Source organism: Coregonus clupeaformis, chromosome 23 (assembly GCF_020615455.1).
Source record: "Coregonus clupeaformis isolate EN_2021a chromosome 23, ASM2061545v1, whole genome shotgun sequence".
In the NCBI taxonomy this organism is placed as follows: Eukaryota; Metazoa; Chordata; class Actinopteri; order Salmoniformes; family Salmonidae; genus Coregonus; species Coregonus clupeaformis.
This window is the reverse complement of record NC_059214.1, coordinates 21,527,291-21,539,444: the sequence shown is the minus strand read 5'-3', so window position 1 is coordinate 21,539,444 and position 12,154 is coordinate 21,527,291. Positions and strand designations below refer to the sequence as shown.

At 39.0% G+C, this 12,154-nt stretch overlaps 1 protein-coding gene across 4 annotated transcripts in view; it reads right to left on the bottom strand.

Annotated features, from left to right (window-relative positions):
• The window catches only part of LOC121536783 (rap guanine nucleotide exchange factor 4), a 57,779-nt gene that overhangs the window by 32,562 nt on the left and 13,063 nt on the right, over positions 1-12,154 (bottom strand). For 3 of the 4 annotated variants that reach the window (XM_041844324.1, XM_041844325.1, XM_041844326.1), the window contains one exon: positions 241-316. In XM_041844324.1, coding sequence (XP_041700258.1) covers positions 241-316 — 76 coding nt within the window. Of the gene's footprint in view, positions 1-240; positions 317-8,882; positions 9,384-12,154 lie in introns of those variants that run through there. The other variant, XM_041844328.2, reaches the window with a different exon arrangement.

Below are 12,154 nucleotides of genomic sequence, written 5' to 3'. Positions count from 1 at the left end.
ATCAGTCGCCGAGGGAGATTTGTACAGTAAGAAGAGTGTATTATGTTTTTCCCTCAGGAAAAACATAATTAGTTATTACACTTCAAAACCTTATCTGAGGGGAAATTACCCCTTTTCTTAGACTTGACTTTCAGACTGCTGATATCGCTTTTTCCATAGTAAAGGCAAGAGGTAGGCCAGTAAGGAGCATTGTAGATTGACATTACTGATGGCACTGTAGGCTTGTAAGCTTGTACTCACTGTCAGGGCTGGGTCCACCACTTTCCATAACTCCATAAGGTGGGGCTAGCAGTCCAGCCATGCACTGACGATATTTCTACAGAGAGACAGAAGAGCAGTCTTATTATTAGACATGGTGGAACAAGCCACAAGCCAAATCCTCAACACTACAAGGTTTATTATACAGTGTGTCGATGCAATTCAATTCAAGATAACGATGTAATTAATTGTGAACTACGGTCACCTGGTTATGTCATGTTAAACCATGGAATTATTCGGATTGTAGTATTATGCGTCTCTCCTTATACTCCCTTCTCTTAATCAACGTGTCTATTGAGGACTATGTAAATACACAGCTGAGACTCCCAGCTGGCAGTTATGAGTATTCAGAAGCTTTACAACTGCTGCAGCCTCATTTAAATGAGCCTTGATCTCACAAACCAGTGCATTTCAAAGGACAGGAACAAAATACACGTTTCATGTAGCTTCATTTGAAGTAAAAGCCTATTACTGTAGGCCACAGTAGCCGACGGGTATACAGGACAACATGCTTCCAAAACTATAGTAAGGGATTGATGTGGGAAATGGTAAAATGTTCAACTATCTATGCTTTTCATGCTCTATTTGACTAATGATGTCATTACTGGGGATGAGCAGATTGACTCAGTGTGGCAAGAGTTGATCAAATTCCCTTAATCTGTGGTCTTTACAGATAAAAAGGAATTACAAAAGATTACACCAAGAATCAACAAAGACACACCCTTACAAAAAATTAATATCACGTGAAAAAACATTGTGGTTTTCAGACACGTGTGAACAAATCACGTGAAAAATGTAACATAAAAAAGGAATAAAAAAAATTAACATGGGACATTTTCACGAGTCAGACGTGGTTTTCAGACATGTGTGAAGATTCACCTTTTCACATGACTCAGACACGTGGTTTCCCAACATTTCACAAGTGATATTATTAGTTTTACATGTGTGCTTTTGTAACTGCTGGAACCCAGGACTCCAACGGGAGAAGTCAACGTCTTAACCATTCGACCAAGAGGGCAAACACTAATTTTGAAGTCGCAGGCAGGATTACCTCATCATGTGACCATGAGAAACCATGACCTCTACACTTTCACATGTGCGTTTTCACATTTTAATATCAATTATGTCAACATAAAAAAAATTATGTATTGCAGGATTTGCTTTGATAAATCACGATTAATCACAAATTCATAATTTGCTGTTTTGATTTTGTCAAAAGTAAAGGTTAGCAAAAACAGGTACATTTTTAAAACACACTTTCTTTAACCTCAAAGTCAACTTCTTTTGACATCGCATTGTTGTTTTTAGCTGTATAGATTATGTATTTGGATGTTTTCAGTGTATTTTGGACGATTTCAGGCAATATGATTTTTTTGTTTTTAATTGCACAAAAATGACAAAAAGTTAACTGATTTGAACATGTTAAAAGGGATCAATTAGGAGACCGAGAGCCCTAGCATCTCTGTTCTTTTCATCTGGGTTTCTTCCAACACTGATCAACTTATGAAGAAGAGAGGCGTGCATCTGCAGCAGGAACACTCCGAATGGATGGCTCAGAAATAAAAAAATATTATTTTTAACATACTTTTTATTATACTCAGGTAGGCTAAGTTACCTTTTTACAGAATGGAATTACAGAATGTGTAATTCCCTATGTGTAACACCAGATTTTCACATGTGAGGAGAATAACACTATTTCACCACCACATGTCAACTTGCAATTCCACATGTGAAAGTTTGACTTTCACATGTGAATATTTCTTACATGTGAAACTGCAATTTAGATTGTCATGTGATTGATTTTCACATGTGAACGTGCAATTCTACATGTGAACATTTTTCACGTGAAACTGCATATATCTAATTCTAACATGTGAACATTTTTAACATGTGAATCCACAATTCACAAGCGAGGTGAAACATGTTTTTCTTCTCACATGTGAAAAGGTGGTGTTAACATGTGAATTCTAAATGTAATATATAGTACCAGTCAAGTTTAAACACATCTACTCATTACATTTACATTTTAGTCATTTAGCAGACGCTCTTATCCAGAGCGACTTAGTTAGTGAGCGCATACATTTTTCATTCAAGGTTTTCTTTATTTTTACTATGTTCTACATTGTAGAATAATAGTGAAGATATCAAAACTATGAAATAACACATATGGAATCATGTAATAACCAAAAAAGTGTTAAACAAATCAAAATATATTTTATATTTGAGATTCTTCAAAGTAGCCACCCTTTGCCTTGATGACAGCTTTGCACACTCTTGGCATTCTCTCAACCAGCTTCATGAGGTAGTCACCTGGAATGCATTTCAATTAACAGGTGTGCCTTCTTAAAAGTTAATTTGTGGAATTGCGTTTGAGCCAATCAGTTGTGTTGTGACAAGGTAGGGGTGGTATACAGAAGATAGCCCTATTTGGTAAAATACCAAATTATGGCAAGAACAGCTCAAATAAGCAAAAAGAAACAACAGTCCATCATTACTTTAAGACATGAATGTCAGTCAATTCGGAAAATGTCAAGAACTTTGAAAGTTTCTTCAAGTGCAGTCGCAGAAACCATCAAGCGCTATGATGAAACTGGCTCTCATGAGGACCGCCATAGGAAAGGAAGACCCAGAGTTACCTCTGCTGCAGAGGATAAGTTCATTAGAGTTAACTACACCTCAGATTGCAGCCCAAATAAATGCTTCACAGAGTTCAAGTAAGAGACACATCTCAACATCAACTGTTCAGAGGAGACTGCGTGAATTCACCCTCACGTAGGTGAACGGATTATCTCCGCATGTGTGGTTCCCACCGTGAAGCATGGAGGAGGAGGTCTGATAGTGCTTTGCATTCTGCGGCGATACGCCATCCCATCTGGTTTGCGCTTAGTGGGACTATCATTTGTTTTTCAACAGGACAATGACCCAAAACACACCTCCAGGCTGTGTAAGGGCTATTTGGCCAAGGAGAGTGATGAAGTGCTGCATCAGATGACCTGGCCTCCACAATCACCCGACCTCAACCCAATTGAGATGGTTTGGGATGAGTTGGACCGCAGAGTGAAGGAAAAGCAGCCAACAAGTGCTCAGCATACGTGGGAACTCCTTCAAGACTGTTGGAAAAGCATTCCTCATGAAGCTGGTTGAGAGAATGCCAAGAGTGTGCAAATCTGTCAAGGCTACTTTGAAGAATCTCAAATATAAAATATATTTTGATTTGTTTAACACTTTTTTGGTTATTACATGATTCCATATGTGTTATTTCATAGTTTTGATATCTTCACTATTATTCTACAATGTAGAAAGTAGTAAAAATAAAGAAAAACCCTTGAATGAGTAGGTGTGTCCAAACATTTGACTGGTACTGTAGGTGAAAATATGGTTTCACGTGTGAAATTTAAGCTCAAGGTATTTCACATGTGAAAATGCAAATTTGACATGTTTCTTTTGTAAGGGCACACACACGAGAGGGAAGCATCCAAACTTCTGAAAATTAGTCTGGATCTCTTTTTACTGCATTGATATTCCAGTTTGGTTCCTGTGGTTTTCTGGTGTACTGTAGATTAGGCCCATCTATATATGCTCCCCAGACTCCTACTACTGGGCATCGCCTCAACCCATATCCGTCTGTGAGCATTAGTGCACTCATCCTACATGTAGAGCGATCCTCTGAGGAATCAGAGCATGACAATAAGGATATAAGTGGCTTATACTGTAGCTGTGCCTTGCAGCAGGACTATTATGTAACAAACATTATACCCATGTCACTGTAAATGCCTTATCTTAGCTCATGACAATGCAGTACAGGCCTATAGGGGTCAAAGGAACATTAACATTAACAGTAATATTACTTCAATTATCCAAACATGCATGAAACCATTTGCATGTGTAATTCTATGTGTTAAGCTTCCATATCAAGGACAGTGTGGTAGAGCTCTGCTTGTCTGGTAGAATAAAACGAGAGCGTCTCTATCTTTCTGCTAACCTTTTATAGGCTTGTACTGTGCCTTACTAGACCTTAACTACAAAACTAAAAAAACTAAAAATCAAGGAAAGGGTCATTTAGATAAGTACTTTATGCCATTTCACTAATATTAACTGGATTGGCTAGAGTTATTTCCTCAATAATACACTTCACAAAACCATTGTGATCATTCAAACACATCCAAATCCCTGGAATGGATTGCTGTTAAATCAATACCCTATAACAGCATGTGCTAAAGGACTTCCAAAAACAGGTAAATGGACACAAGCATAATACAATGGGCTAAGAGCCTAAAGGATGGGCGGGATTCCGTAGAAGCTGGTTTTAGCATTTAGCAAACATATCAATGCTGCCTGACATCCTTTTTATAATATTTTGGTCACTCCAGACCTAATGAAAGCCCAAACTACAGAGTCATGTGTTACCAGATGGCAGTTTGCTCCCAGAGGTCAATTTTAAATTGAATTCTACCCACAGCTAATCACTTTAAGATCCCCTCAGAGCCAAACAGCTTTTTCGCTCAATTAAGAAGCCTTTTGAAAATGTCTCAATGACCTCTGATTTTAGAAGCATTTCCCCTTAATGTAGTCCAAAACACTAATTGACTCTGTGCCCTCTGAGAGTTACTGAAATATGAGCAAAAATTTTATCTTTAACCATGAGACTTACATTGTATATCAGCATGTATTCAATCTTAGAACTGACCATAATCATCACATATTGGCTGTTCCACCAATTAGGAGCCTTTTGACTAGCGTAACAAAAAATACGTTTGATTTCACCAAATGTTTACATTCTGTCATAAAGAGCACATGTTCAACTTCATTAAAAAAACTTGTTTTCCCATCTCAAGAGGTTAAATAAATAAAAAATGACTACAGTAAGTGCCTATTAAGTGTCAAATAAAGTAACAGGTTTGACCGTAACAGGGTTGACCGTAACAGGGTTGACGACTTCATCTTAAATCGTCCATAATCCCCTTGTGACACGGGGCATGGAAGGTTGTTGTGTGCAACAGGGAGGGGTGCTTTATAAAAAACAACAAATGTTTTAACATTTCTAGCCTGTCAATCTATTGGTAACAGGGTTGACGTGTTATGCTCGACTCACCTCAGTTTTCCAGCACAAAACACCAGAAAATTGTCAAAGAGTAGAACCAGCTCACCTGCTTTTACACTATGATGTTTATTAGATGTTCAATGTTTCCTTTGAAAAAAAAGTCAAAGCAAGTAAAATGAGGGACAGGTTGTTGTTTTTTCTTAAAATGAGTCACTAATCACATGAAATAAATAATATTCTTCAGAAATGACTGTCAAAGCAACAAAATAACTAAGGCTTTAGAATGATGTTGAAAACTTGGAAAAATGCTGGGATTAAGTAGGTTAAAATCTTCCTAGAAGTCACAGAGGATGCTTAGAGGGACATGTCAAAATGCTGACTTTTGGCACTTTAGCAAGTCTTTATTAATATTAAAAATCAGATTTATAGAATTTTCCATGTGGTTTATATTAAAGGGCACTTCATTTAATATAACAGGCTTTTAAAATTCTATATTTTTGCACAATTTCTACTTAAAATATCAAAGGGCACTCATTTCGTGGAACAACCTATATAACAGCATGCTTTTTTGGTTCATTATTCAATGTACATTAGTGCCACAGAAAAAAAGCCTTCAGGATCAGTTACTGTAAACATGCCCGTCTTTCTTTGTTGACAATTAAAGGGCTTGGGCTTGAGAGGAGCACTTAAACTAAGCAACAAATGAGCATTCAGTGCACAGGAGACGCCTCCAACACTTAAATGACCCTGCTGGACCAATAAGTCTCTCCCCTGAGGGACTGGCTGACTGATGGCGAGAGGGTGGGGTGTGGAGAGATGGTGGGTGGGGTTTTTGTTTTAGAAGGGTGTTGTTTTAGATGGGGATTAGTGCTGATGGCAGGAGTGTCAGAAAACGCTCCATTTTCACAAGGCTACACTCTCCCCCTGTGACCTACTGTACTCTGCACTCGCTTCTTTATGAAGCCTCTAGCTATACAGATGAGGAACAATCATACATTATCAATGATTCCTTTTGTCAGGGCAGACTTATTATAGTCTACACGAAATATGCTTGAATGAAAAAAGGAATATAAAATTACATCAAATATAATGTATATTTGATTGTTCTTCATCTGTGAAAATGAATTCATCAGCTGACTAAGACACTATATATCTCAGCCCATCTTACAATAGTACAGTAAGAGTTGTGGGACAACTGAAAAATAGACTGTTCGATAACTTTCTTGTCACGCGAACCCCTTATTCTATTAGTTAGCCCAAATCCCATTAGCGGAGATTCAGCTCTGTAATTACAATGAGCACTAAAAACGGCAAAATCCATCAGAGTGATGTCTCACATTAGCCTCCATTCCTTCAACTCTCATGGGATTATATGTATAATATCGATTCATTTTTACACACACTAGCTACTGTAGAGTGATCAGGGTTGGAAAAACAACACAATGGTCAAAGCACTGTAGCATCTGTTGCAGGTAAAGCGGTCACAAAAGGCATGGCTGCTCAAGAAAACAGTATTTCAATATTTCATAACAACTGAACGATTGCGTGGGAAGCTATGCACCTTTCAAAATGACTTTATTCTATTTTAACCGCAAGTCTCATTCAGTCACACCAGATAGATATCAATGTTACTCATATGAACATGTGTGGCGCTACACAACAAGACTACCATCAAACCATGTGTGTGCAGAGATTTGACGCAACATGATATGACAGGTCAACAGAGCTTCATTGATGGCCTGCCTGACACACCTACCACAGCATCAAAGGAAGTGTCCTAATCATCATGTTAGATTACCTAGCCAGCCCTACTGTATCACTTTACTGAGAGAGGCTGCCTGCCCGCTGTCCATTAGGAGTAGTAATTAGACTAGATCAGATTGAGGAGATGGGGGTCAAAAAGTTAGGATGTAGGATTACATGCTAAATCTATCCATCCCACAGTGTTAGTTCAGAAGATGCTAAACATTTCAAGAAGCTGAATTGTTTTCACATTAAAAAGTAATTCGTTTGAATTATCTATAGCCAAAAGTAAATAAAAATAAAATGTTACCATAGAAGGGTTACAGTCACTGATGCCTTCACCCCCACTAAAGCAGTCAACAGGATTGGTAGTCACCGTTCAAAGTAAAGGCAGTCAACATTTACATTTACATCATTTAGCAGACGCTCTTATCCAGAGCGACTTACAAAAGTCTATGGAGATAATCACTGTCAATAAGTCTTTAAAGACAGTTTTACAACTAGGCAACAGCCAAAACAAAGGCTTAAGTCAAACAGTTCACTCTTTGTCTGATATTATTTTCTCCAGATAATGAAACAGTTTGTAATCCCATCATAGCAGTAGGTTTAGGAGGTTGTGATGAGAAGCATTGTTAGAGTGGATTTCCTTGGAGTTAATGGAAGGATTTAAAGGCATGCACAGGATTTTTTTTGTTGCTGTTCTCTGAACTGGAGGACATGTTAGGACCAGATCAGGAAGTTTCCTGGGATTTGAATCTGGAAGAAGGGAACGTGAATTACTGTGGAGGAGAGAATCCAACCCACAAACCCGGATTACATAAATAAAAGATACAACTGCATCGTATAGTGCCAAAAACTCTTCTATGCAATTAAATAAAGACGCAAGTATAAAGACAGGCCTAAAAAGCCCCACATCTATGTAATAATACACTCATAATAACAGGAGTGCAACTATTACTCTGTGACTCATCCTAAACATCATTTATCTCATCATACAAACCGAGGCTTTATCAACGCAATGACAGCTGTATCTATTCTCTTTCTCTCTGGGGGGGAAGAGGGGTCTGGGCAGCTACTATCTGATCTGCCTCATCCACTCTGTTACACTGATGCACACTGTTGTTCACAAACATACACACACATGCTCCGCCTCTCCAACCATTGTGGCTTCTCTATGTTACTATTTCTATAAATGCATGCTTCAAAGTACTAAAACGCTTCTAAAATAACATTTGTCAAAACATACAGTAACATTTCTAAAGTAATGCTGACATGCATTGCAAATATCATAGTGATGATATGCATGATATGGATCTACAGTAGTACTGGATCTTCAAATCAAAGTCTAGAAATATGAAAAATATAACAACCTGTCACATAACTACATTCACAGCTCATGTTCTCACTCCTCCTCTGCCCTGCATGCTTGAGCACATTTTGCACTCTGAGCATCATTATGCATGGGTGTTGTATGTTGAATAATTCACCCCAGATTACATAACATACATAATACAAACCGTTGCCTGCTCTCAAGACATTTCCTTAACTAGTCCATACCCTCCACTGACTGGCAGACTTCAGGCTGCTTGGAAAACTATTTGGGGAAGCAGCTTAAGGCTCTCAGCAAACAGAGACATTTCATGCAAACTATCCCAAACATTATAGTTTAAGTTATAACTATAGTTATAAGTTAAGCATGTTTATCCTTGTGATAGGTTTCTGTATCCGTCAAGATACACATTATTCAACATTTATTAAAATGTATTAATTGTCTAGAAGTTTATCCCATTTCTAAGCTCCACATTAACATTACACAAAGGTTTGATAAAGCAAGACTCACCTACACGTGTTCACAGTGTCCCATGTACAGACGACTGTTAGTGCCTAGTTATCTTAATGAGATGATTCTACAGTCCCAGTAGTAGAATCCACCTTTTAGAGTCCCTGTGTCAGTAACTGGTTTGAATTCCCCCACATCCCCCGGTTGTCAGTGTGGTCCAGTCCTGGTGCCCCAGCCTCCATCCCTCTCTCAGAGCAGAGTGAGTTGAGCCCAGCCTGCATGTGCCCAGTAGAGTCCCTGCCTCCCAGCCAGCTGATTTCCCCCACGCAGCAGTTGCTAGGCGATTACTCCACTCCTCCAATCATCATGCACTCATGAGCGGACGCTCTCTCCATTGCAGCGGCACACAGCTACACTACACACACACACACAGCGCAGACACAGTTGTAACTTGCTCATGTGGTCCCAACAGGCAGGGACATAGGAGAGCTTTTCTCTATTATTTAAACCATTAAGTCATGTTTACACAGAACACACAGATATGTATTTTAAGTGCGCTCCAGTCTTGCAAAGAATACAAAGTTAATACATAACACTAGAACAATGGTTTGGGAAAACACTCATCATAGTATCACAAAAGGATACCAACAATTGTTGTCTTCCATGCAGTTACCCTTCAATGTTACACCTTCAACAGCACCCATCTTGTCATCTCCCACGCAGGGCATTCATTAAATTAATTATTCAAAATTGCATGTTCAAACCTACAGTTGAAACGAATCAAATCTGACAGTCTCGTATTGTCCAGGCACACTAGGCCTACAGCAAGGTATTAAGTGACATTACAGCCAGAACAAAGCAAAAAGCCAACTGCAGTAATTGCTTTTTGGACTCAGCAATCCTATTCTTCAGGGGCAACAAGGAGCCATACAATGAACATCCTTTTCGAGGCCCTGAATACTTTCTCCTTTATTTAGTGAGTTCTGACCCTAAAATGTTCCGTACATTCAGTACTCCTGGTTCTATTACGTAGCCTCTCTTCATTACATCAAGGACAGTTGGCAGATGGAATCTTTGACCTTCCAACTGATTAGAGCCAAACATGCCTGCAGCTTTTAACTCTGGCCTTTTGGCCAACAGACAAATAAGTGTTTTTGACAATATTGTTAGGTGGGTAAATCCATTTGAATTCAATCCATTTTTGACTGCATCCGTTTTGATTTAAACAAAACTTTCCATACATGTTTGCCCATGGAAGAAGTGGTCAGAAAGTGACTTATTGGACCTGAATGCCAAAACATTCAAGAGATAAAGGTGCTTAAAGTTGACCCATTTTGCATACCACACCATACCATGAGACATCCATGTCTTCATCACTGGAAAAGATAAACGGTTGAGTTTGATATCATTTAAAAGCTTACAAACAGGGTTGTCAAAGTAATTTATAATAATTCTGAATTTGTTTTGACCTTTAAAAGGAGCAATCTGCAGTTGCTTCATCAATTTTTGGACTTCTAAATTAATGAAATGTACCGATTGATTCATGAAGACTTGTACTTATAAATGCCTCATGAGCTTAGTTCAACTGTCGTACCCCATCAGAACCCAAAATATAAGCTTGTTTCACTCCAATGTTTGTAAACAAAGTAAATGTAAACAAACAATTATAGCCTCAAAAACATAATTAAAACGCTAATTTTGATATCATGGATAGTCAGTCCATGCATCCATAGCTCTGTCCATGAATTTGAGAGTGGTTACATATCTCCAGCCCTATCACTTCAGCTTTTTACTGACACAGGCGTGGGGAAGGCTCTTTGTTATTGTTTCAACTGCTGATTGCGACTTTAACGGCAATTATCTAAAAACGTGTGCAAGCCGATTTTTTTTCATATTTGCATATGTTGTAGCTTAGACCCTATTTGGTTGGATTTACCCAGGTTGTAAATATGTTAGTATCTGAGGGCTGACCACTGCAAAAAATGTATTGAAGATTAGAGTAATATTTGGAGGACAATGAGGGGGGCCAGCCACACTCAGTGCCATAGGGGGAACTCCCCCACTACAGCAGTGAGATAGTAATAACAAGTGTCAATTGATTGATGTGACAGGGAGGACAGACCAAAGCCCCAGGGTGTGAACAGTATTGCCAGTATTGCATAACTGCTCGACTGCAGCCAAGTTAACCATGAATCAGCTAAAAAAGAGACAGTGAAATTGCAGAAAGGTGTCTGTGTGAAATGACCACTCGGTCAGTTGGTTTGGAGTGAAACAGGGGGAGAGGCAAGGAGGTGAGCAGGTGCATGTGTGTTAGTGGAGCAGCTCTGGTAAATGTGGACACCTCATACCCAGCCTCTGGTAAATGTGGACACCTCATACCCAGCCTCTGGTAAATGTGGACACCTCATACCCAGCCTCTGGTAAATGTGGACACCTCATACCCAGCCTCTGGTAAATGTGGACACCTCATACCCAGCCTCTGGTAAATGTGGACACCTCATACCCAGCCTCTGGTAAATGTGGACACCTCATACCCAGCCTCTGGTAAATGTGGACACCTCATACCCAGCCTCTGAGCCACCCAGTCTGTCACGACAAACTTTTTGGGAGACAACAAAATAACCATGAATTGATTGGAAAAAGATGACATAGAGAATCATATAATTGTAAATCACATAACTTGTTTTTGGTTTTCAATGGCCCGAAATTCACACTTTGATGGGTGACCCCCAAGCCTGGGCTGTCTAAATTGGTTTAGTACACTTTCAGTCAGCTTTAGACACAAACGCTCTGGGAGGTTACAATAAAGCGTTTGCAAAAGATTAGGAATATGGCATGACAGGAAACGCAAAGCTCTATTTTGAACAGTTCTGTACAGACTTTGTTTGTGACAAAGTAATTGATTAGATAATGTTGGGTTACATCCACATTTTCAGAGACTGAAATAGTGCATGATGAATTGTGAAGTCTACAATGCAGTAAATAATGGACCACAGTGAATAAACAAAATATGTCATTCTATACCCTCCATTTCTATTCTAGTTTCCCCATGTAATAGCAGTGCATGCATATTCAATTCACAAAGCCCCGACAACACCACTAAGTGCAAAACAATGAAATGCAACCAAGAAAACTGAGAGAGTGCCAGTTGGTTGATTTAGCAATTCTCCTCTCTACTTGGCACATCATCCACTGGAGAGTGTGTGTGTGTGTGTGTGTGTGTGTGTGTGTGTGTGTGTGTGTGTGTGTGTGTGTGTGTGTGTGTGAGTGAGTGAGAGAGAGAGAGTGATGAATGTGCACATCTGATTGTGAATTTACAGATGATGTAATCC